Source organism: Megalops cyprinoides, chromosome 23 (assembly GCF_013368585.1).
Source record: "Megalops cyprinoides isolate fMegCyp1 chromosome 23, fMegCyp1.pri, whole genome shotgun sequence".
NCBI lineage: Eukaryota > Metazoa > Chordata > Actinopteri > Elopiformes > Megalopidae > Megalops > Megalops cyprinoides.
The window spans coordinates 20409999-20437477 of NC_050605.1; the positions used below are offsets into that span (position 1 = coordinate 20409999).

Here is a 27479-nt window from a genome sequence, read left to right on the forward strand (position 1 = left end):
ATTTGTGATGGCACATGCTTAAGAACCATTTTAGTGAATTTTTGCTTTTTTTGCAATTGGCAAACATTCCGACCAGATTGTGACTTCCCAGTGCCCAGATAATATCCTTAAAATATCTCTGCGTTAATTAGGCATTGAGACAAGGATCGCAGACACTGTGGGTGTGGAAGCCCGAGACAGCTCGTCAGCCTCACATAGTGGATTAACACTGACCCAGCACACCCTCCCCCCCTCCCCCACTGCTCCTAATTAGACTAATCTCTTTCCCTTTTCATCACACCATCACTCCATCACTCCATCATTCCATCATTGCATCATTGTCTCACTCTGTCATCCTCAGCAATTAGCGCAGTATGAAGCCTCAGTCTTATAGCTGCTTATAGAAGCTGGCCGTCATCACCCAGTGAGCTGTACGTCTCATTTGACAGGCTAGTATTGCTTTGAAAAATGATCCATACATTATCATGACCTGAGTATTCACCACACATATCTAATAGGATTTTCGTGTCAATTTTAAAGTCTCTGGGGGAAAAAAAAACTACAAACGGCAAGCACCAAACACCAAAGTTATGACTCTTACAAGGGTCACCCTGTCCGTGAAGAAAAACTTTCCTTTGGTGAGTATATTTTTCCAACAGCAAAACAAAAATGGCCTTTAAAATAGGGAGCTGTTTCCTGCATATGCGTGGTTCCCCTCCCTGATGTTGTGACTGTGTCTGCCTGCAGAGGAACCTGACTCAGAGGCCTAACGCTGGTGCCCGTCCCGTTTGAAGAGGAGGCGAAGAGGCATAGCCTGGCAGGGTAACTCCTCTGCCGCCGGACGTCCCACTCTGCCCAGCTGGCAGGGGCACGGAGTGAGCTCAGGTTTCCGAAAGCCGAGCTGTGCGTGCCTACCCGCACCTTGGCCCCGTCGACCGGACATTAAGGGGAACCAGTCGGAGCTCAGAGGCCGGCGCCAAGAGACAGGAGCGTGCTGGCTGAGGCGTGAGGCCGTGAATTTATTGGGCGGGCGTCAGACGCAGAGCTGGTGACTTACTGAGCATGACGGACACGGTGTTGACCCTGGGGTTGAAGGAGCACCTCCCCTTCCCTGACTCCGCCCGCGAGTCCACGTAGAACACTTGCTCCTGCAGGAGAGGACAGAGTCTTTAATGTGGAGTATTTGTGGAATGCAGACTGTCCGCCTCTCCGCTGCGATATATTGGGAATAAAGCGCACCTGGCTGTACTCCGCATAGCTTCTTGGTTGTGCAACAGTAACACAGACGGCTCTGGCTGCTGCTTTTTACAGCCCTTCAATGGAACATTAAATACTGATTCCATTCAGTAGGGGGGGAAATTCCACCCCGTGAGGACCTTCACTTCCAGCTCACAGTGCTGGCTGTCTCCCTCTCTCCCCCCAGTCAGACGATGGCTTTATAGGTTGTGCAGCACTCCCTGGAGGACACCCCCTGCCCACCCGCACCCACACCCTCACCCTCACCCACACCCACACCCGGTCGCCGCACTGATTGGGGAATGTGGTTCTGTCAGGCGCCGAGGCTTTCTCCAGGAAAACTGCGGGCCGTTTCCAGCCCGACCGTGAAGCTTCTGAGGGCGTTGCGTTCCGCTTGGCCTGGCACAGAAATGTGCCCGTCCGTCACGGCTGCGAGCTGCACACAGGCAAGCAACGCAGCCTGCGACGCAGACTTAGGGAGTCACAGAACGGCACGCTGCACAGGCACAACTGAACCCCCCCACCCCCAACCCCCTCCACCCCAAATACCACTGTCTGGGTCAGAGCCCCAGGCAGAACCGGGCCGACGAGCCCAAAGCTGAAAGGAAAAACGGCGTAATCTGGGTTTTCAAACAAAACCAAAATGACAAAAACCAACCCTCGTGGAAAGTGAGTTTGAGCTTGAGCACCAGATTTATTGGCGTTTGGCAGGAGGCTGCAGACCGTGCGTGCGGTACAGTGTGCGTTCTCCTCCTGGAAGGAGCAGACGATTGTTATTTCCAGACTCTCTGCGTCCGGAGACAGCAGCCGCCTGGTCCGTCACACAGACATGCAGCTCCTTCCTTCCTCTGACAGGGCCGAGCTGTCATCAGGCTGACTCCGGGGCGTCATCGTATTACTCAATCTCACTGACACACCCACTGATTATAAATTCAAGACCTGGCACCACTAATGGGAAACCAAAAGGTTTTTGCCATTAATTATTAGGGAGTGCATCACATCTTTTTTTCTCACACATCATGGTTAATGTTTAATCATACACCCCCCCCCCCTTTCAAACCCGCTTTGGGTTCACAAATTGAGCTTTATGAGCTCAGCAGAACCTTTCCACGACCAGACGCATGATGTCCTGTGACACACTCACCCGCAGCCAGCTGCTATTTTTACACACAAGTTCCACAGCGTGCTACAGGAGAGCTGACACCAACTGACCGGCACAACTCTCACTGATGGCAACTTAGCAAATTACTGCAGCCTGAAAATTGGTTACAAGGCACTGTAGGGCTGTGGTGCAAGTAAGCTAGTACCCTCCAGCACTCAGGTACTGGATAGATGTTGCCTATCATTATGCTGTATTGGTGAGACACTCTCAGACACCTGCTGAGAAATGAGTGCACTTGAATGACATTGACATAAGTCGTCACTCACGTATCCACGCAAAACTGTGTACGGTCTATTCACTATTTCATATGAATTGGTCACTGATCAGCCTGTGCAGCTACCTGGCTGTAAGGGCTGGGTGAACGCTGACATCAGAATCAATAGCTGCTGGAATATTATGTTAAAAATATTAAAGCTAGCTTGTTGGTCTCAGTGTGCAACAGTATAATGTATTTACCGCAGAACTCTATACATTATGAATTCTGCCACCCACCCCATTACTTATAAACTGTGCAGTTACCTAGGTTGCCAAGACTTGGTGAATGCTGATATCAGAATCAATAGCTGCTGGTTTCTCCCACTATGCCATCTGATTTAGCTACTGTTCTGTGTGTTGTGTGCAGGAGGGGTGATTCAGTGTACAGACAAAATATTTTTGAGGTGGTTTTATTTTTATTTTTTAAATTTTTATTTCCGTGGTTAGTGGTGAGTGCCACTGGCGTGGTTTGACACAGAATTTGTTTTTGTGGGAGCAGGAGTTGCCAAATCATTCAGTTTGCATTGTCAAAATAATTGTAATCAGAGCAAGCACCTTCCCATTCAAAAATATGGACAATATATTTTAGAAAATATCTTTTTTTTCCACTGTCAATCTATTCTCTCTCAATTTATTTAAAATATGTAGTGTTTTGGCATATTTCTCCTTTGCATCACTATACTTTAAATATATTTGCAATATATTCTGGGGCTAAACAACATTTTTCTCAGTATGTTACAATATATTTCATTTCTGTATGGGTTTACAGGCTGAGCTACTTGGGAGCCCTGTAATGCCATATTAGGAGAAAGACATGTTGACAGTGAAGACTCAGTCCAGTATTTCTTCTCACTGACCTCTGGCCTTCGACCCCTGTTGATGTATGCACAGACAGGGCTATAGGCACCACTGCCACAGATGAACAGGTGAGTTCGGTTAAAGGGCTGGATGACCCTGAGGAAGTTCCCACATCCATGCTGGGGAGAGAAGGTGAGAGAGAGGAGGGAGGTCAATCAATAAGTCCATTAATTCTTCAGTCATAATCAATCAATCAAGTAGCAAATACCCCCCCAAACGTGACTCCACGTATGTGTTGATATAGGAACGGTACACTGCTGTCGGGTACATTATGTTGCACTTGTGTGTTGGGCTGAGTGCTCTTTTGAGGTTGTGTGTGGATGGTGGTTCCCTTGTTTGTGTAACGATTTGTGGTGTTTTGCTGGATGTGCCGTTTTGTGGCCTTTGTGCTTGGATTCTAGAATCACTCGGGACAAGACCATCTACATGCTCATCTTGTGCATCACCATGGATAAGATCATCTGCCAATCAACAAAACATAAAAGTAATTCTTTAGAGTGCCGCAGAAGGAATTACTAGCCCTAATCTGACAACATGTCTAGATTAAAGTAACCTTTTTGTTTTAGTTTTCAAGAGATGCAAAAAGAAATTATGCATATGAACCTTTTTCAGAAGCATCACTGATTGCAAATGATAGTGAATGTGAAGTGAATGATAACGAGATGGAGAATTGTAATCCAGTGATAACCTGGGCTACTTCATTGTGGGACCTACAGGCGGGATGGAGTCTGTGCATCAGTAAAGATCAGAAAGTCAAAGAGAAAGAGAGGGAAACATCGGGAAGAGAGGGTGAAAGGGGAAAGTCAGAGAGAGGGAGAGAGGGAAGAGAAAGTCAGAGAGACAGAGCAGGGAAAGCCAAGGCAGAGGCAGAGGGGGAGGAGACAGTCAGAAAGAGAAAGGGAGGGGAAAGTCAGGGAGAGAAGGGGAGGGGAAAGTCAGGGAGAGAAAGAGGAGGAGGAGAAAACCAGAGAGAAGGAGGGAGACAGATGCGCCAGGGGAGTCATTAGTAACTTGGCTGTTGCTGGTGAAACAGCAGCTGCAACCGCTCACCCTCCGCAGAGAGCACTCCCCAGAAAACATTGCAGCTTCCAACACTAGCATCCCCTCTATGGCTCTCTCAGCCGAAGCTCCAGAACGCCCCCCTTCACTGCCTCACATGGGATACCCAGTGTTTGCACTCCGCCGCAGCTCTCAGACTCTATACCACCTCCCAAACAGATAAATACATTTATAAAAATCAAGACGATAAGGGTTTATAAAGAGGTCACAGTGAGCTGAAAGAGAACAAAACTCCCTGCAAACCAAACTCTCTCCAGACATTACTGCATGTGTTTGGTATACATCTGTATACAGCATATCTGGTTCCAGAGATGCTATCTGTATGGATATACATTTCAAGGGAATAACAATAACAAACTGACAAAAGCAGTGATGCGATGACACCAGCGCACACAACACTGTCCATTAAATAATGGAGTTCAAAGGCTGACGGAGGACCCTGGCAATGATCAGAAACTGAACAGACGGAGGAGGAAGAGGACAGAGGGCAGCCAGAGAGGAAAGCTCCGCACGGAGAGACTCCTCCTGCAAATATTTGTCCGAGCCTGTTCGCAGCGTGCGCCACAACTTAAAGCAGCGCCAGCCATGCGTGTCTGACCATGGCTCCGCCCCTCTTTCATGGCGAACAGCCCTGACTGTCTGCCATGGCTTCTGTTTCAAAGTAAGAGTCCCCTAAGAACAACATGCACCGACATTAGGCACTGAACCAAGCAGGACTTTGTTAAAAAAAAAAATGGGCCTACAAGGCGGGTGATATTTTAACTGTCAGCTGCACGCACAATTCCTAAGGAGATGTATTTGAAAAGTGCAGGATCATCTGATTCCGCCAATGAAAATGCCTCTCGTACGGAGTTAAGGTGAATGTAGCCAATGAGGCCTTCAGGGCTGATGTCCTAGAATTCAATAGATACAGATGTCAGCACAAACACAAGTCACGCCATAAAAGGCTTTACCAGTGATGCTAATCGCTAAATGTTAACGATAATTGTCTCCCATTTATGCAGTTTGATGCTTGCTTTGTGATGCCTGTCCCGAAGGCATTTTAGTTCATTCTGACGAACCCATGACATGCCGCGTCTGGGACTTGCTGAGACACAGTGCTGTAATGCCACCACTGTTTCTTAGAAAGATGGACGCCAGTAAGGGACGGGTTAAACCACATACATCAAATACATCAAATCATTCACTCATTCATCAGAGCAAGTAGCGTAGGCTGTTCACCCTCTCACCGTGGGGTCCTTGCCAGCCATTTGGCACTCCTCGATTTTGCTGCTGGATGCCGGCCAAAACACCTGGTGAGAAAGGTAGAAACAAACAGCGTGTGGCAGAATTCATAGAAAATGCTGGCATTCTGCACTGGAAAAGCACAATGGGGCAGGATCAGTGGGCCTGAGTGCTCAGACACCGCCAGCGTCTTCACAACACAGGCGGCTGACTGGAACGCCAGTGAATCAATTGAAACAGAATGATCTTATAAAACAATAGGATCAAGCAAATAAACATTCCTGCTCTCAGCGGTTATAGTAATTGCCCATTTCTGTAATTAGGGGATTGAATTAATCTGACGCTTCTGCAAATGCAGCCATTGAGAATTTTTTAATGCCTCTCTGTGTTTATCTACTTCACATCTGCCAGTCAGAAATATGATAATTCATCCACTCTGCTCGGACCGATTTGAATTAATGGTAAACACGTGCAACACCTTCTGAACTCCTCACATTAGCGCCGTAATGCATTCAGTTCTGTTAGAATGGGATGATTTGTAATGGAAAATTGCAACTGCAATAAGGAGAGACAGCCTGAGTTATTACCATAATGCAGACATTGAACATAAACAAGCTAAACCTATTAAATCAGGCAGCACCTGACCCAATGGACCTGCATTAACATTCATTAATGTTTATGGAATGCAGGCTGTATGCTGCAATCTGGGCAGAAGACTATTTAAAGAAAATACATCATGTGCATAATAATCATGTTCCCTTCCTAAGGAGTCTCAATATTTAGCATTTAAAAAAAAAAAGTCTGTGCACCAAAAGGTGGCATAAAAACAACCTGGAACATTCCATTCTGTGCACCTGGTTTAAACGGTTGTTGGGTGTTGATATTTATGCTGAAGGAGAGAATGTGGTCATTGCACACTACATACAAGCAAGCAATTTCTTCTTTTGATTAACAAAATACTATCTTATCTAACATATCTTATACATGGAGTCGTGATCCCTGACCGCACTTCACTGAGAGATACTCACCTTTATCGTCTCCTGGGTGATGTTGTTGATGTTCATGGACAGAACGTGGTTCTTGCAGCCCACATACATGCGGTCCTGGTCCTCGTCCATCAGCAGGATCCTGTAGTCCATGGGCTCCTCGGACAGGCTGTAATGCTCCAAGGCCTGGGAGACCTGCAGCTCTGAGGTGCAAAAGCACAAATGCAGACACAACCATGAAATTGCTACTCTGTCCAAAGGGTGGCCCATGGCATCCCAGTTCGCCCATGTCTAGTAATTGTAATGTCAAGTAATTTCAGATGCTTGCCTAGTAAGTGGACAATGCATAGAGCAATCTTGTGGTTACCCTGGTATTTCAGGCAACAAATATACAGCTACACCAGTACAAACACACACTAGCACACACGCACGCGCACGCGCGCGCGCGCACACACACACACACACACACACACCACCCTATTGTTTCAATAGTAAAGGGGAAAGGACTATCCGTTTCTGTTGCTCATTAATAACACGGCTATGCAGAACTGCCTGATGCCAGCTGAGAAATAAATGTTAGCATATCCCTCTGTGATAAGTTTGCCTTGGGAGAAAATAAAGACCAAGAACATAAACGGCACCACAACGAAGGAAAAAAATCTCACTAAAATAGCAAACAGGAAGAAGAAGAGTGGGAAGATTAATGCTGCAAAGACAGCGGTGAAGGAGGAGGAGTAAGAGAGGAAAAGGGCAAAGGAGGAGGGAAAGATGAAGAAAAAACACCACGGGCGAATACATTCAACTCAACTCAACTTTGTGACAGATTGAGTGTCCCCTCTCAGTGGAGACAGCAGCAACACAAACGCAGCCGCTCTTAAATAAGACGGCCAGCTTGGCATCCCTCAAGATGAGAGGGAGATACAGAGAAAGGAGAGCTCCTTGAAAAGGCAATTTTCCCGTGGTCGATTCTCTGACCCGTTCAGAACAGCTCTTTGTGCCGATCTGAGAGGGATAAGGTAAACATCCTCCGTCTCTCCCTTCGCCTTAAGAATCAATACAGAAAGAGGGCCCTCAGCGGGAGGATCAAAGCCCTTCAGCTGCTAAGCCCTGCTCATGAATATTAATTGTTTTCCTAATCAGAGCTGAATGAAAGGAGAGGTGGAGAGCTAGCTGACCCACACTCTCACTGCCTCTACAAGATTGTTTTAGCACTTGTTTTTCCTCTGTAAGTAGTAAAAAAAAAGTTGCTCTGCTCATCTCAAGGCTGAAGAATTATTTTTGCTTTTCAAGGGAATAGTCCTCTATACAGATGTCCTTCCTGATAATAAGGGAGATACTCCCGTGTTTTCTCATTTCTTCCTAATAGGTGATTCATGGCTGTTATGGTATGACAACATGTTTCCAATGTGCTTCCATAAATCTGCTCTGCATAGACCTGCTCATGATCTTATCAGTCGCACCACATTGAAGCACAAGAGTGTACAACACATGTAGGCATGACCCCGTGACTTGTTTACTTTTTTTAAAATATACATACAGGCTTTATAGTTGAAGTTAATGCTCTGTGTGACATTATGGAGGCATAATCACAAACATAATGCCATGTCTTCCAAAATGTATGGACTTTTTTTCTAAAGAGCTTGACTGTGGAACTTCCGAGACAAATGTGAGTAGAGGAGAACCATCTTGGCATGGGGCTGACTTCAAAGCTGAAGACACCTCTCATCTCTAATGCTTATAGCATTACTGCAGATCAGCAGAGGCCCGATCCGGATAAAAATGTTAAACAGTAGATTTCCCAGCGAGCTATGAGGCCAGTGTGCCACCAAGGTTGAGACCGTAATTAAAAACACAACATTCAACAGGCTTCGCTCTGTCTCTTGTGAAACAGTACGCCTGGAGCTTTAAGAACTTTTACTGCAAGAGGGAAGAGTCATCACAAGTCGCAAGCCTGCATTCTTTGTTTTGGCTATACATTATAATCATACATGGTCCTGAAGCTGCACATTTATGTCCATTTATGAAAACTGGTCCATCCTCCTTGTTACTGGCATTTAGCAGGTGCTCTTATCCAGAGCTACTTACATAGGCTCCAATTTTTACATTGATATTTACTGGGGCAATTGTGGGATAAGCACCTTACCCAAGGACACAGCAGCAGTACCCCCAGCAGGGGATCGAAGCAGCAAAGTTTTGGTAACAAGCCCTGCTCCTTCCCACTATGCCACACTGCCGCCCTTTCGCCCTTCAAAATGGTCTGCCAGCAGAACAAAGTGCTAACCCGACTCGCATTCATGTAAAATTTGCTCTACAGCCAGGAGAGTCCAGGGCTTTGATCTCTCTGTCTTCAAATGGAATCATTCCTAGCAGGGGGAGATCGGCAGGAGGACGTCACAAGACATTGCCACCTGCAGCTAAATGGACACAAGACCCGGCACTGCCGGCCGCGCCTGCATATCCAGTGTCTCTCTGTATCCCTGCCCAAATGGACAAATCATTAATCACTCCAACATCAGCGCCTAAAATCTCACATCTATACTCCCTCGTGGAATTACACACAAACAGTACATCTTGCGAGTTCTGTGTATACAATATCAAAAGACATTTTGAATCACCAAAAAAAAAACATGGCTTTGGGGGCCGTCTTTATTCTACCACAAATAGAATTACAGACTTGCATTCCTAAATCTAACCTTTTCAATGGCAAGTCATAACCAGTGTTTGCAGCTCCATTCGCTGTTGAAAGATATTATTATTCATTAATTTCACCGCCACTCCCGTCATGAAACAAGCTGGGACCCACATGGCTGCATTGCAGATTAAGTTATGATAGCATTATCTTAATATAGATTGGGCAGACGGTACATTATGGAAAAATGTGGGACTATAACTACAGAAACGTCCCACCCACTAACTGATAATCTGATAAAAGACATGATCAGATCTGTACTCACCCTCTCATTGGCAGAATGGAGACATGCCAAAAATCCTTAAGAGACACTTGGCTCACTTCAATATGTAATGATTATCAAAAGACATGTATCGCTGTGCGATCTATGGATGATTTCAGAGAAAATAAACTGTATAGACCTGGTCTGTCTGATGCGCCGGACCTGACAATGTGAAAACCATCATATAGAAGGAGTTTGAAGGGTTCTGGCTCAGGCCTCCCAGAGCATTGCCTGTTGTTGGAGGGATATACTGTGCTGTAATGTATGGCCACATTTGGAACGGATTGCTGTGAACATGGCAGATGGTTGTACATGTTACTGTCTTGTCTCCACTATAATACTATACATAATTTATTCGCTAAATTAATTTCATGTTTCTCTTCGACTGTTTGTTCAGCTCTGCTAGTTTGTTCTGTTTCGTTTCATCCATCGGATATTCAATGTTTGCCTCCATCATTGTTAATTAACTCATCGTATTAATTACGTCGTTGCCTCTTCTGTATTTTGTATCGACAATCTGGGCTCCAACAGGTCTCAAAAGACCTCATTTCATTAAATTTTATATCGTGGAATCGCCAAATGACCGGTGCCTCTCAGGGGACAGAGGCATTCCATGCATAACTGGTGTCCTGTGTTCCCTATACAGTGGGCAGCAGTAAACTGACAGACTCAGCCCTACAGCCCACTAATGGCATTATACTGTTGCTGTCTTAATAAACGTATAACGTTGATTCATTTCTGCATTTTCCTCCCATTATTTTCGCCACTATTAGCAACAGGTTAAATAATACCCCTTAAGGGTGCAATTTAAATGCTTTGTCCACAGTCTCTTGAGTGTATCACGATCAGCTATGAATTTTCGGGCCCATCTCCAAAATCTGTGTACTTCCTTTGCACTAAATACATATACGCATGCGTAGTGATACACTTCTTTTGATGTTCAGTGTATGAAAAGGCTATTGCTTAACAGAGTAATAATAATATTGTATTCACTGTATTCTCTTAATAGAAAGAATACAGTGCTTTAAGCAATAGACAGTGCTATTGCTTAAAGCACTGTATGGCAATGCTATTGTTTGATAGAATATGAATTACTGCTGTGAAAACCAAAGGGATCTGTACTCCACGTGAGCTTACGACTTGTTATTCTAACATTGATATTTGAGCCGTCGTTTTTGCATAATGGGTAAATCCAGAGTTTATGGTGTTCCCTGACCACATGTGTTTTGTTAGACATGGGCCTGGACACATTCCTCCACAGTGAAATCACAAGCAGAAATCCAGATATCACAAACATTTGTGGAAATGCTTGCTGGTCATGCCGTTTGAAACCCCTCAAAACATTTTCTTGTTGTGGGTTGTGTTGTTTCTGTGATTCATTCTGCCAGCTATTCGTGATTTGAACTCAGCACCACTAAATGAGACCATTTCCATAGCTAGATTGGTTCCATTACTAAGGGGTCACAGTAAACAAATGTTTGGCCAATAAATTCGACTGCAGACCTCAGGAAAACAAACCTTCGCCATACAAAGTTGGTTCTTGAGCAAAGTTGTGATTCTGTTGAATGAACTTAACGACTATAAGGTAAACAAATCTCATAATGCAGTCTAAATACTGTTTTTTGCTTTTAACAGCAACATTCCTTTAATTTTGAATTTAATTTTCATATATGTCTACATAAAGTGTACAAAAACACATGAGAGACAGAAAAGATCATAATTTGAGATCTTTCTTTTTTTTTTTTTTTGTACAGTTTTCCATCAATTTTCAAAATGAGGCCTCTGTAAAAAGTCATTATCACCAAAAAATATTAAAAAAGAGAGAAAGAAAAAACAAGCATGCACCATTTAAATTTTTCATCTCTTTGTGTACTCACAGAAGACATGCTCAGCCCTCATTCCAGCTCTGAGTGGTCTAAGAGCAGCACTGGGAGATCCTGAGGGCTAAGATTCTTTCATTATTCAGGGGTCCAGGTGGGCCACGCCTTTCCCAGCTTGCTTTTTGGCTGGACTCCCGTGCCGACTTTGACCATGAACGTTCACCCATGAAGCCATGGGACCACACCGTTGGGAGCAATTCCGTGAGCAGTCGCCCATGTACAAGCCGTCGGCACATCTTGTTAGTCGTCACAGGTGACAGCGCGGAGACAATATTCCCCTTTGAAGGGCGTTTTGTGTTTTCAAGGGTCTGTGAAGTGGAAGACAAGCCCCTTGGTGAGTCCCCGATGCCGCTGTACCCCTTCATTATTAAACACCGCTGGGTCGTTGCAGGGTCACACAGAGCAGCAAAGATGTTTTTACAAGCATGGCTGTTTGGACACACAAGGCACACTTCATAAGCAGGACAAGCGCCACTGCTAATCCACGGCAGACTCATGTAGCTGAAGGTCAAAACGACCCCTGTAGCCATAATCAATTCACCGAATGCACTTTCACCTTGATTTGTCTGAGAAAGAAAAATCTATCAGGATCATCCCGTGCTGGGGCAGTTGGAACGACGATGAGCGCTGACACTTATCCTGTAACGCTTATCTGAAACCTTGAGGGGCGTGAAGTGATCCCCCACTGGGCAGGTGTAAGATTAAGTGGGAGCGCACAACGGAAGTGGAAAAATGGATGGCTGACATCCCCCACAGTCACAGGACATGGCAGCTCAGCTAACGCGTCTATGGTCTGGCTGCAGTGAATAATGCGGGGGGGGGCATGCCATTCTGATCATGTAATTAAATGGACAGGGGCATTTCCACATTCATTTTGATGAAACTGAATACACAGGAGGAGCTGGCTGGAGGTGTTTTCACAGAGGCTCTGCCGGAGTCCTCTCCGCCTACTGAATCGCAGTCAAACAGTCTGTTTATTTAGCTCATCAGAACAAGTAAGCCCAGAATGCCTCAAGCAGTAAATAGTGTGGACGCGCTTTGGCTTGGCTCGCCGTACAAGGAGCCTTTTTATCATCTCGCAGGATCGTAAAATGTGATCCATGATTTCTGGAAACTATGCAGCTTTTGGGGAGCGATGACCACATGCGTCGGTTGCTCTGGGTAGGGGATTAGAAATATGGAGCAAGGTGCGTGGAGTCTGGGTGACATCACCTCAACACAATGGCATCAAGCTTCTCCCACAGAGAGCTGCCGGGGAGAGACAGTGCGCTGGCTGGTGTCAGAACCACCTCTGGCTGCACTAAAAAGGGAACTAAGGAGAAGTCACAAGGAGAAGTAAATAAACTGTTAGCTAAAATAGACCGGCTAAGAAAAGAGCCCAAGAGCAAGCAAAAACGCAAATACAAACCCGTCTACATAGCCTGGGGTTCACACGTTATTTTTCAGCTGGGGTGTGACAGCATTTGGCTGTGTGAGGGCAGAGGGACTCCCTGGATGCTCGGCAGTGTGCATTAACTCTGCAAAGATTACAGGACACAGTGCGACTCAGCCCTGCTGCCACCGCCATTGGGCCGGACTCCCACCAGACTTTGTGGCTCTTGAGTCCCTGTTTCTCATCTCAATGGACTTGCTCCTCCAAAGGGAAGCTTGAATAAATTAACCGCATGCAAATGAGGCCGTCACGTCTTTCACGCGAACAAAACCCGCGCCGCTGTTGTCAAGGGAAGCCTCAGGGGCCGGACCTCAATCACCCACCTCGATAAATATTTAAGCAAGCGCTTTGAGCGCTCTTAAGCAAGAGCTTGGAGCATTCAGAATTCATATCCTCTGTGTGCCAGCAACCACATCGTCCAGAGGTCCTCATCCGACAAGCAGCCAAGGCCAAGTGGGGCTGGGTTCGGTTAGGACACATGGAGTGTGGGATGGGGAAACTGTGCCGCAGGAGGTGCCTTTTGCATGTGACATTTAACTGAGGTCTAACTATGCTCCCGAATGATACACTGACATCTATCACAAACAGCAATAGTTTTCCCCTCAGTGTATTGCCCAAAATACCAATCTGGTTGTCTTAATCTGACAATCTAACAATGCCCAGGTTATTTGTCTCTGTCTGAATAAACCCAAAGGCTGCAATGCATCACCCAAATGGTTTCTACACATTGGTGACAAATGAGTCACCACCTTACTTTAAAGTGCTCTGAAATTCATGAAAGGGATGAAAGAAACTATATGAGCATGCTCATTATTATTCTCTGGGCATGTTGAGCGGTTTTCACAATAGAAACCCACCTTTAAAACATAGGCATGAGCAGTTGCCAGTGTTACGGTAATTCATAGGGTTCTAGGGTTTAGTTACATTGCTTCGTTCATCTACTGCCCCCTGTCTGTACACTCACACAAACTGCCCAATGCCGTGCTGTCATACCACATACAGCACAGACCTCAGTTACAAGGAAAAACAATGAGGCCGGCCTTCGGTTAGGAGGACTTCCTCTCCGATTTAATAAAGAACCAGACAGCTCCATGACTGGCAGGTGGTATTTTGGTTTTGACAGGTGAAACTGCGGGACAGACAGGACAGCCCATCGAAGAGGAGGCCCTGCTTGCTGGCGGCTTGCGCCCTTGCGGGGGGACCACCCAGGGCGCCCGGCGTGGGCCGACGGAGCCGTCTGGATGTCTGTCCTCTCGGCATTCCCCGCATTCTTAAACAGGCAGTCAGAATGTGCGCTTGCTGAAGAGCCATCAGCACATATCCTATTCTCCCGCAATGTGCTGACAGCGGAGGAGGAGATGGGGAAAACAGCCCTCAGCTAACAAATGCCCTTTCCTCTCTCCTTTGCTCTCCATCTCTCTCTGCCAGACAGGAGTCCCGTGTATAGATCATCATGCTATATATTCTGTTTCATATGAGTGATCGCACGTGCCTAAACAAACAGGGTACTGAGAGGGTGAGCGGGTGAGTACTGAGTACTGCTTTGCCACATGTACATACACAAGGTCTTGCGATCTAATTTCATGTGCAGTTACTTAATATCAAAGTTGTGACAGGTCCAAGTATGTGCGCGATTACTGCAGACACACGGTGTCGGGTAATACTCTCTCAGGCAACGGAGTGAGAGAGGTACACCTGCCAATCAGAGCTATGGTTGCCACTGACGTTACCCAGTTAGCACCTGGCCCCCTCTTCACCTGTCAAGGCTTTCCTTTGGGCCCCTTGCGACCTTTAACCCTGACCAGTGGGCCCCCCATGACCTTCCAACCGGGTGGCTGTAAATGTATATCTATTTACTGTCAGAGTGCCACTGGCCCAGCCAGACTGCTGGTGTGGAGATCCCACAGAGGTGAAAGTGCTCTGGATAAAAGAACTCTCAGATTAATTGATTTTTGTTATGATAAACCTCATATTCATAAAGTGACAATCAGATGGAGGGTGGGATGGTACACAATGGCTGGCATGTTTTTTTGCTTGGCCATATTCACACTTTTTAATTTAAATTTAAAATGCCGTATCTCCTGGCCGACTCCGGTAAGGTCATGCAGTCATTCCGTTGTTGCATAGGCATGGTGAGGTCACAGGGTTATGAATCATTATGTACGGTCATTAGAGTTCGGGTTTATCATGCCATAGGTCAGCTGTGGAATATTTCGGCAAGACCAGGCAATTTTTTTCATTGAAACATTAAAAAGACAAGCTATTACTCTAAAAGAGAGCTATTACTATTACTCACAGGAGCTATTACTCTTGGATTCAGAGACGCCAAATACATTTAAATATCCCTCCAGTGCTGCTCAGTACAGCCACAGTAATAGGACTAACAGTTTCCACTAAATGATAAACCTAGCAATAAATCGCCAAGCATTACAGATTTAGGTGCATTCCAGTGGAGCGGTGTTTTCTGTATTTGTTTGTTCTAATACATTCCCCTTATATGAAATATGGAGGCTTGGACTTTTGTCTGGAAAAACACTCAAGCTTTAAGCTACTTTGAGAGTGATTAGAAACTAAGAAGATGAGATCTGGTGTTGAAATATTTCTCAAATTTTAGTTGGTGTTGGGGTGTACTATTGATACATTGACAGGCATGTGTGGATCCAAAGCAATATCTTATATTATAACAGCTGAATGAGCCCTGAAATGAAGCCAGATTAAATAGAGGTACACATGATTAGCTGAAGTCCACAACAATCATTTCCATATGACCCCCTCAGCCTGTAATCAGAAACAGTCCTGGCTATTGATGCTGACTGATTAGACGTCCACAGGAGACACTTAGCAAGCGGTACAATATCAGAGCCTAAATCCTCGAGAAGTGAATTAGAAAAAAGAGCTGGCACAGAATCCTGGAAAGAAGTGGAAAAATACATTAGGCAAATGTGTGATTAATTTGAAATGTGTGGAAATGAAGACACTTCTGTTTCCTTCTAACTGACTTAAGAGTCGTACAATGTCCTTTGACAGTTAGTTATTTGAACGTAGGTATTTTACTGAAGACAAGTGAAAATATGATGTGGGTGTTGGAATCTCTCGTGTCTGTAGGATAGGGATAGTATCAGATCCAGAGGTTTGTGACAATCAGACTACATTACACAACAAGCAAAATTAAAACATTATAATAATAAATGACTTTTGGTTTAACGGCTTTCATTCACATAGCCAAAACAGGTAGATTGGAACTGACCTTCCAGTAACCATGTCAGACCCTTGGCTTTTGGGTGACCCAGCCTGACAACTTTGGACCATATGCTGGTCGACCCATTGGGCCAGTTAAGTCGATCAGGATCACAGGGATAAAATGGGGTCAAAGGTCAAATCCATATGGAATTACCTCACCATTGCATTACAATTTGTTTCTTTTCTTCTTCAAAGGAATATGGTGGATTTATGGTCTATTTGAGGCAGCAAAACTCACTCAATATTGAACCATCTTTGTTGACCTGTGCATTTAAAATATGACCTAGGCATCAACTTATGAGAGATGCATGGAGCATTGGCTCTGTGATGCATTATTTAATCTTTAATTTAAATCGATATCTTTGTTAAATAATAAATCTTGACATTTACCTTGGACTATTTTCAGTTTTACTGAAATTAATCTTTGTGTTTTCACTGAAAATACACATAGCTCTTAATTAAATTAAAATCTGGAGTTTAGAAAAGACTTTTTAGGAATCCCAAAGCTATAAAAATATTTCTATGCATATTTATACCATCATTATCTTCAGAGAGAAGTGAAACACTTCAATTCACAAGGTTTCAGAGTAATTCGGTAAAGTTTGACTTTTCTAATCCCACTCTGACTGTGATTATAGAGGTATGTCTTTGTAGTTACTCACTGCCTTTTGCAAATATTTTACAGTGGAAATAGTTTAATTTAGTTGGCTTTTTCAGAATACCTGCTCCTCCAATTTGCTGCTGATATAATCAGCTTACTACAGAAATGGAATGAGGGAAAAGTTCCACGACAGCAATTTTCCTACTGCTTAAGAAGAAAACACACACACACACACACACACACACACCCATACCCACACTCACGCCATGCACGCATGCACGCACGCACACACACACACACGCGCGAGCGCACACGCACACACACAAAGCAGCATCTAAGTAGCTCTTCTGCAACCAATGACACAGAGACAGAAAAAGGAACTTTTTTGTATACCTGCTGCACAACCAGTAAGTATAGTAACCCATAGAACTGGGCCATCAAAAACCAAAATCTGGATTTTTTTAGATGCATCATACACAACCCAGGATCTACACCTGGGCAAACAGTTGATGCAAGGTCCCATCTAAATAATGACTAACTATTGACTGAGCCTTGAACAACTGAGGTCATTGAAACCAGTCTGGATCTTCAGGACTGAATTTGGTCATCCATGCTATATTATGCAGACTGTTGAATAAATCACGTTCAGACCATATGGGGGTGCCTAGTTTGGAGCATTATGAATTCAGTGGAGATTACAGATGCTAGAAGATTACACAGCAGAATGACGGTAAGAGGAATATCTGCATATAAACCATAGAAGTTATGACAAGCACGGAGGAGGGTGAAACTAAACCCTTCGAAACAGAGTAAATGTATAAGGATCCTCTATACCACGGCAAGTTCTAGTTCACAGGAGGGCAGTCCATTAGAAAATCCCTGATAATAAAGCCGCTTTGTGCTTCCTTGTTGATAATCCATCTTTTGCCATTTTATACACAAGTTAAAATGAATTAAATTTTGCAAATAAAGCCAAAATATCTCACCCAGAAAAGATCTTTAAAATAAAGGGCCCATTTCTTGGAAACTCACACAACATACTGTCTTTCTAGGATTAATAATTGAGAAATAATAGCCTCCAAACAACTGTAAAATCCTCCGTGCAGAAATAAACACAAATCCACTTTGTAACTAATACATCATAATAATTTCTAATATTATTTCAAGGATGTTAGCTTTGTAATTCAAACTGTTATTCTACATGAAATCTTGCGTTTATCCACGTTTTGCTCAGTCAGATTTGCCCTCATAAAACAAGCATGATGGTCTGATGCAATCCGAGAGGGTGAGGTGCAGTTTTTGCAGGAGCTCATAGAGAAAAGTCAATGTTAATTATTTTAGTGGGGAAATTGCACAAGCCTAGGGATGTTTAATGAAGACTTCAGGGCAATACGAGATTAGTCTTGTCAATGGTGGCATAAACAAATTCAGCGGTTGTGAATAATTACTCAGTAGAAATGAAAAATTTTCCCAAAATCTCAACAAGTCTTGTCAAGCTGGAGTCATATCAGTTTATTATTGTGTTCTACCAAATGCTGAAGCTCTGATGTTAGCTTCTTGTTATCATCTCTTGCCCAGAGTTTAGCCATAGCTATCTCCTTATTGTTTTTGCTGAGCACTGAGCTAGCGTTATCACTGGCGTATCTTTGTTTATTAGTGAAGGCTGCAGCTATGGCTTTAGCTGTTTATTATCACTGTATGCCGGCTTCTGCCGCCCTGAGACAGTGCAAACAGTTGGAGAGGGAGGTGGAATGTCAGAGACAGCAACTCTCTCCCGCTGGAAGTGAAAGCAGACTCGTTCGGCCCCATGAACCCACGTTACCCCGGGATAAAGTTACGGGAGCGAAAACAAGAAAGCAGGAGCGTTGACCGGCAGCAGCCCTCTCAGCCCTGAGTGTCGATCCCTGGCTGGTCCTCTCAAATAGTTTTGAACCCCTTTTGCCCTAGATTCACATTATAGAAATCTTCTGACACCCTTTTTCAAACAGACCCCGCTCCACCCCCACCACTCCAAAACAAACACACTCCAGAGAGACACACCCCTCCTCCATTCCAAACAGCACAGTGTCTATTATGATTAAATTACGCCCATTAGGAAGACACACACCTACATCGAGAGTCTGACCATGATGCTTGACACCTTTTCTCCGTGCTAACCTTTGACCTCTGAACTGAACTGAAGTGAACAGTACAGCCATGTTTTAAGGCTGGGAGATGTTTCTGTGCGTGAGCAGTTCCTGTGTAATAAGCTCTTCAAGCTGCCACGCTTGCACGTGGCCCGTAGCCCAGTGCTCTGCTCTGTGAGAGCTGATGAGCAGTGTGTTTCTGCCGCTGCTGAGCGGCACAACGCAGCCGTCTGAGGTCAAGACAGAGAGAGAAGGTGCGGAGGAAATGAGCTAGGGAGAGGGAACGAGAAGGAGAGAGAAACGGGACAGAGAGAGGGAGGAAAAAGGAGCGAGAGCAAGAGACAGAGCTAGCCTTCTTTTCATTCCACAATCCCAAAACTCTTTCTATTAAACAAGGGGCTCTCTGGCAATCAGCTGCGCAATGCGGTTACTCACTGGCCACGAATGCACGGTGCCGAGGAACCACCGCTAAGTAAGGAAGCACATGCTGCCGGGCTCGGCAGGGCCCCGAACGGGAGGGCCAGTAGAGAATGTGCAGATTGCCGGAATAGTATCTGGCGCAACGAGCCGTGCAGCAGTTTCGCAGCCTTCAATTACCGCCGAAGACACAGAGCAGACACCCCCCGGTCTGTCCTGTCCACACTATGAGCGTGCTTCCCTGAACTCCCACAGAGCTGTGCAGCTCAATTAATCACAGTTACCACAATCAGCGCCGCTGTAACCCGCACAGTCGTACCTGCGCACTGTCTGCATCAACAGGAGCTCTATGTGCGTATAAAAAGAGGCAGAGAACCCCCCCCCACCACTCCCACCACGCCCCATTTTCCCGCTGAAACTCACCCCAAGATCAGACCATAAATATTTCATTTAATCCTCTTTGTCGAGAAAAAAGAACAAGAGCAACGCTGTGCTGTGACAGTGCGCAGAGGCGGTGGTCTGGGCCTCCGTTACGCTCGGCGCAAATTAAACTTTAACCACGATCAGACTTCCTGAGGAGAGCTCTATTATCTCAGTGAGGAACGGCCTGCTCAGCTCAAAGGCCTGCCAGGCGGACGGAGGGCCTGGAAAATGCCACGGGAGAGAGACGGAGGGCACAGCCATGTCCCGTCATGGCCACTGTGAGCCATTCTGAGCACCGCGGCTTGTGTATTGTAAAGGCACATATACAGTGGAGTCTGGACAGGAGTGATCAACGGTCCTCGACCTCACAGTTCCAGATTAAATAGGTCAGACATATTTCTCTGTGGGTCATCCTGGCATTATATCACGGGGGCCCCTACAGGAGGGAGGGAATTCAATCCAGGTAAACGAAATGGAAACAAACTGTCAAAATGTGTTGTTTGCAGTACACTGAGGCCTGGAGTGGCAGCAGCATTCTGAAAGCTGATCACAGATAAAGTGTGATGAATTGGAGCAGAATGGAGACAGACAGCCGAGTTGGCGCCCTGCACATGGTCCACAGAAGGCTGGCGTGAGCCTCTGCGGTTCTTCAACGTTTCGCTTCAGGAGGCTGGAGACATAAACAGGAAGTGTCCCCCGTCTTTACCTTTGAAGGGCAGGAAGACTCTCGGTAGAGGCTGGGAGAAGCTGTAGACGTCGGCGAGGAGGACCAGGAGGACCACGGCCGTTGGCCACGCCGCTGGACGCCCCATGACCCCAGCTGGCCGGACTCCAACCCCCACCGGCCACCCCATGACCGCTGGGCTCAGGAAACACGCCCAGCCCTCAGGGCCTGAGGAGAAGAGCCAACACAGATCCACAGAGAGGTAGTGTTACTGTATGCATCAGGTCAGAGCATTAGGTTCATGGTCAATAACCTTTTAGCAAAGGTGACAGGAATGCAGAGACATGGGATAGAATTATGCACTACATTACAGTCATAAATATTATTCACCGTCTCTCTTCATGGACCAGTACTTGAGAATGAAAAGACAGATGTTGCCAGTTCTTTCACACCATTATGGAAGAAAAGCAGACTTATAGACAGGTACTGTACTGATGTGTAAGAGTGTGTTTTTGCGTGAGAACTTCCACATCTTCAGACTGCTCCTGGAAATCTAAAAGTATGTCTACCTCTTCAGCCCCGGCGCCTGCAGTACCTGAGCACTCCAGAATATTATTTATATATAAAGGGAAATAAAATGCTTCTATATAACACATCTCCAGGTTCATGCGTTATACATGAGACTCGTAAAAGATTCATGCGGACCTTGAGGATGAAACCAGGCCTCTGGCAATCTGTGCAGCTTTCCATTTAAGATGCAGCTGCAGGTAAGGGGTGAGTCAGGAGGGTCAGGTGGACAGTGGGTTTACAATATGCTGCAGAATGGTATAAAGCAGGCCACACAGGTAGGAGCTGGATTTTTGGTTTGAGGGAGTTTATGGGAATTTGAGTGTGTGTGTGTGTGTGTGTGTGTGTGTGTACATGCGTGTGCGTGTGTGTCTGTCTGTGCGTGTGTATGTGTGCGTGTGCGTAGCGGGTGGGGGGGTTGAAGGGGGTTAACATATGGAAAATGGAGGCGATGTGAAATATCTTGGCAGCAGTGCAGGGTGTCCTATGCCTGGCAGACAGAGTACTCCCCATAATGGGGAGACATCCCAGGAAAAGGCCTGTATACAGCACAGTAGATGTTAGCCGTGCAGCTGCTAAAGCAATTGTAGGAGACCCCGCGCACAAACAAGTGCCAGAAATCATTACCGCAAGAGGGGACACCGCCTCCTCCTACCATACATTATCACAAAAGGACATTATCACAAAGGATTTTCATCTGCTTTCCAAATGGCTGGAGCGATAAGGCGTGCCACACTGGTGCAAATCTGCAACAGCTGCTAAACCGATAACTTGTGAAGTGATGGATGTGAGAGGCTCCTGGTTCACTCGTCAACATCCAACCTGTGCATCAACCTGTGCAGCCTGACCGTACAAAATTAACCTTTTTGAAAGGGAGAACGAAGCCTGTGATAATGTCCAATTTAATTTGTCTCGAAGGACTGGATCCGTGTAAACATGCCGTTCAAGGGCAGGTAGGCGCTCCTGAAATACCAATTAAAACGAACTGAACAAAGAGACCCATTCTGAAACACACACAGAGGGAAATAATGAGGGGGAAAATATACCAATAATAAACTTAATTATGTTCATTGTGCATGCTCTGGCTGCCTGCATGAAATCACTCGCCCATTTCATTGTTCTGAACCTGTTTCAGTTTTAATTGCTAATTGTGCCAGTAACATTTCACAAGCCAGTGTTTTCCCAGAGAGAGACAAGCCCAGTCATCACACTAACGGGGGATTGTGAAACTTCTTTCTTACGATTGTGACTAACCAAGCATTTCCATTAAATCACGATTTTGAAGAAGTGTCTCGTCTGCTCCTAACACCTTGTACCCCCCCAGCACAATTCGGCTTCTTACCAAAGATACGAGAGAAAGGCTGCTTGCATACTTGCTTTCCATATTCACCAGTGAATGGTCTCATTTTTTTTTTCATTCAGTCTTTTCGCTGGTTTTCTTAATGTAAATATCAATTCCGAGATAAACTGGCACACACGGGGAGAATTGTGCATGTGGAAGGCAACATTAATCAAGCACAGATAGATTAAAATGCTCAGTCTGTAAGGGACATAAAGAGAATAGCGGCTGACTGAGGGCTGAGTCCGGTAGGAGTGAACAGCCACTCCCCTGGAGAATCCCCACCACACCCTGCCACTCACCTATCAGCGCCCTGCTGACACGCGAACATGTGGTCACGCCTCCGCTCACGCACACACACACACACACACGATAACCCCCTAAAATAACAAACCCTACTCTCTCAAATTCCACAGAATTCATACGAAGCCGAAGCTGTGTGCCCCGGTCCGTGAGTTGGGAGGCTTCCCTGTCTCTCCTCAGCTCTGAATCTCTGCCCCTCTCTCTGTGCCCTCCTTCAAAGACCGAACTGACAGGCCAGCCCTAACGAAGGCAATCTACTTATTACTATTGCCCTATCGAATTTCAGAACATATTGTTGTCAGTTAGCCATGCTGTCAGTCATCCATAATGAAAACAATGCGTGAAAACTTCACAGAAAATATCTTCTCTTCAATGTGGCACAGTTGTTATGTATAATTTCCCCAAATGGGGGTAAATGAACCAGATGAGTTTCTGTTAGTTACTTCTTAGTGAATTATTATTATTATTATTACAAACATGTCAGATAAAGATGCTGTAACCGTAGCATTCATCCTGACAAAATCAGGGAAAAATTAAATAGCCTGTAGACAAATGTGTAGAGCAGCAGTAATATTCATACACAATCTGAGCAAACGGACAAAACAACAAGAGACCTTCAGCACAATATATTCAGCAACTTTTAAAATGACTCAAAATATTGCTCCTGGTTGTTAGATTTACTGATAATGTCAATTTAGGAGAAATTAATGTTTCAACATTTCAGAATTTCAGCTGTCATTCTGGGTCCCCCGCTGTACCACGGGGGACCCTGCACCTGATTCGGGACCCTCTGAGTTCTCCGTCTCTCTGCACCTGTTTTGCTACCTTCTGCCTTGCCCCCTTCGCTGTGAGTAAAGACACAGTGTCTGTGTACCAGTGCCGTTCTGAGATCAGCGCAGTTCTGGACCCACCTTGACAGTCTGCTCGGAGTTCTCCTCTGGCACCCCTCACTCCTGGCCGCTCCTTAGACACGGTCCCTCAGCGCTCCTCGGTCTATTCCCGAAACGTTTTACTCCAGCAATGAGCTGTCTTCCCTGTGACTTCCCCAGAGAGACGGAGGAGAGACAGACACCGCTATCCGATCAAGCTGCCCGTAGAGCAGACAGGAGAGAGAGAGAGAGAGAGAGGTAGAAAGAGGGAGGGAGGGAGAGAGAGAGAGGGAGGGAAGGTCTGGTTTCTTATTACCCTCCTCTCAGCTCAGCCCCCCTCCTTCTCTCCCTCTCTCCATTCTCATTCTCGTTCCCTCTCTGCCCCCTCCACCCCCCCCCCCCCTTCCCTCCCTCCTTCTGCTAACGAGACAGCGGACTGATCATCCGGCCCACTCTGCACAAACATTGGTCCTGCTGCAGAATCCTACACCAGTGAGAGCCACGGGGAGAGACTAACAGGGAACGAGAGGGCTCCCTCACACACACACGCACACACACGCACACACACGCACACACACACACACACACACACACACACACACACACACACACACACACACACACACACACAGACAGACACTGCTGTCCTACCGGACATGCTGTGGGTGCAGTCTTACACCACTCTGGTCCATTAGTCACTGCTGCCTGTTTAAGCCATTCCTTTAATAGTCATTCATTGCATAATGGCCTTCAAACCAACATGACAGAAAGAAAATCCCCCTTGACGCCAACATTAAAACCTATCAAAAAAAAAGTCATAGAGCAAATCAATTTACAGATGTGTGCTGTGTCAGTTTACCTGTTTGTTACCTTTATGTTGCTCTGTACTTGTTTAAAATGAGGCCACACAGGCGATTGTAAGGAGGAGCGTGCGTTATGGCCGCTTGGGGTTTGGTGTTAAAGGTGAGCGTTAAAGGTGAGATGTGGAAATGCCACTCAGGGCATGTTCACCTGAGCCTCAGTAGCGTGTGGTCTGTGCGGAGAGGAGGCGGTATTCATTACAGACGCTCTCAGAGCGCACGAGAGGGGCCTCATTGCAAAGGGTGGGGGGGGGGGGGGGGTACGGAGCGGGGGGGATTGTGGTGTCACTAAAAGTTGCTGACACAGCAAGGCAGGGGTTAAAAATAAGAAGTCTATAAAGTGGCAGTACTGGATGGTGACAAATATGGACCTAAGCAGGGCAAAAGTCCTGTGGGATTGCAATAACAGCAACAGCGTGTGTCAACAGATGGGACATAATATTTGTGAGAGCCACAGGGTTCTTGACCCGGGCGCACTGGTAAAGAAATAGCTGCTGCTCACCTGTTTGATGCAGGAGTGACCTCATCTCTGCACTGTCACCGCTCATCAAAACTGCCATACAAAAAAAAAAAAAAATAGAAGTAGTGTGACATCGCCAGAAAGGTCCAGTCCCCAGCTTTGATGTGGAGGGGGGAATGCAGGTATCTTCAAAATCACATGACTAAAGTGAAGTTTTACACTGCTACTTAAGCCAAACTTAAAATAAACAACTGCGTTAAATCTGCGCAGCCATGAACACTAGGCCAGTCACGCGGTCTGCTTGCGCGTTCGGCTTCAGAGAGCTGAGGAGTCCGTGTTAAGGTGAGATCCCTTTGACGGGCGCATTGCTGTTCTCTTGGCACCGGTTGCTGTCGTGTAAATTTATTGCACAGGGGCTGCCAAGTGCACAGGCCCTTTTCGCTTAACACTCTGCGGATCTTTAGCTCCCGAAGAATCAAACCTCCGTGAGCAGAGGGTGGAAATCCTCTTTGAGACCTGGGGAGGGGTGGGGTGGGGAGGTGGGAGGGGGCTGGGGGTTGGGGGGAGGGTGGGGGGGGGGGGGGGTGAGGCACAGGCACACGGAAATAATTACCTCCTCTCTGATGGATGGACTGATTTACGCCTCCCCAATTAAACTGTCAGAGGGCCGTGCCGGCCCAGAGAGTGTTTCACGAGGCTGTAAACCGTTATGCACTTGAAAGGGGGGTGGGAAGGCTGGGGGGGGGGGGGGCTCCTATTTTCCAATCGGACTGCAGACAAGTGACTGTAAATTACTATCATGTGCATAATGAAGCTGAAAGCCTTTCTCCCAGACAGACAGGTCTAATGGGACACAAGGAAATGATAATACAGATCTTGGAAAGGGGAGAAACCCCATTAGATCAGCTTTGATTCTGGTAATATAACTTCCTTTTTCTAAGGACACGTCTACAACTCTCTCTGACTAGTGGGAGTGTTTAGAGGTCTTACCTTCATAATAGGACTAATTATATGCCACATGCATCAGCTGCTTGCTCTGAGCATCGAAGCCATTCATTCCAGATCTAAACAATAAAGGTATGAAGGCTATTTTTTTTGGCTGCACTGAATAATATGAACACATTTCAATGAGTCTTTGCAATGTGATTTCTCTGCACCAAATCGCACAGAGAAGAAAATAAATAGTATAGATATTAGTATTAGAATTAGTGTGGGGTTTATGAAATATGTGACTGTACTATTACCTGTAAAGTCACTATTTCACCTGTGCTGTCACCTTTTACCTACACTCTCACTGTTTTAACTGTAATGTCACTTTTTTACTCACACCCCACATTCACCTGTATTGTCACTGTCTTACCTGTACCTCAGTTTCACCTGTACCGGCACGGTCTCACCTGCGCTCCCTGAATGTCACCGTTTCATACTCCATACACGAGAATGCATGCTGCTCTGTGCTTGCAGGCGTTTGCCGTGTCACAGTGACGTGCGGCTGTTGTGCCAGAACAGCTGAAATGTTAAAACGTCAGAACGGGAAGCCACACTCAATCATCTCATCCCACACAGAGAGATAGGATCAGCACTCATCCAGCTTTTACACACTGCGTGAGATCAATCACCCGCATGCTGCCACCGTGAACTCAACAATGGCTGTTGCCAGAAGGTCACCGAGTTTGTCTCCGCCGTCTCACTGATCCAGGGCCCCTCTTTTAAGAAAGCCTCAGGAATAATGCTGCCGTTTCACTGATCCAGGGTCCCTGTTTTATGAAATTCTCAGGGATAATACTGCTGTTTCACTAACCCGGGGTCCCTCTTTTAAGAAATTCTCAGGGATAATGCTGCTGTGTCACTGATCCAGAGTCTCCCTTTTAAGAAAGCCTCAGGAATAATGCTGCTGCTTCACTGATCCAGAGTCTCCCTCTATTTTTGACACCTACACCCAGGTAGAGAAAGGGGTGGAGGGAGAGGCAGCCTGTGAACAGAACAGGTCACCGCTGATGGTGAAATTGCTATCATTGCTCCTTTGTGAGGACATCATGAGGCAAGCAAGTGAGTCGAACTCACTGAATGTGTGAATTACAATAATGACTAATAAGGCAGCAGTGTAGCACAGTGGTAACTGGGGCACTGCTGGTGTACCCTTGGACAAGGCACCCAACCCACAATTGCCTCAGTAAATACCCAGCTGTATAAATGGATAACATATTAAAAACTGTGACCTATGTAAGTTGCTGTATATAAGAGCATCTGCTAAATGACAAAAATGTAATGAGGTGTGCATGTTTTTTGAATAATGACCCATGTCATTCACAATGTCTCTCACAGAAAAGGCTGGTCTTATTTTGCATCACTGTATATGATGTATATAGAGAGTATCATATACCCCTGGCCACAGCTTGGCCCATGAACATTAAAAAGGCTAAAATGACAAAGCAAATAGAGTAATGAAGTCAGTAATAAACACCGAGGCAGACCTGGCAGGAAAGGGTGGGGAAAGAGAGTGGGAGAGCCAGGTGGTTTTCGAGCCCCATTAAACAAAACTTGGGGTCTGCCCACAGATTTCAAAGAGATGGGAATGCCACTTGTCA

General features: G+C 45.8%; 1 protein-coding gene across 1 annotated transcript in view; it reads right to left on the minus strand.

The window, feature by feature from the left end:
* The window catches only part of LOC118770142 (semaphorin-3C-like), a 29633-nt gene extending 8976 nt beyond the window's left edge, over positions 1-20657 (minus strand). Inside the window, exons 1-5 of the mRNA XM_036517614.1 lie at positions 20536-20657; positions 6802-6962; positions 5779-5841; positions 3490-3609; positions 1037-1127 (exon numbers count right to left, since the gene is read on the minus strand). Of these exons, the coding sequence (XP_036373507.1) occupies positions 1037-1127; positions 3490-3609; positions 5779-5841; positions 6802-6962; positions 20536-20641 (541 nt within the window). The 5' untranslated portion in view covers positions 20642-20657. The remainder of the gene's footprint in view (positions 1-1036; positions 1128-3489; positions 3610-5778; positions 5842-6801; positions 6963-20535) is intronic.
* Between the last annotated feature and the right edge of the window lie 6822 nt (positions 20658-27479).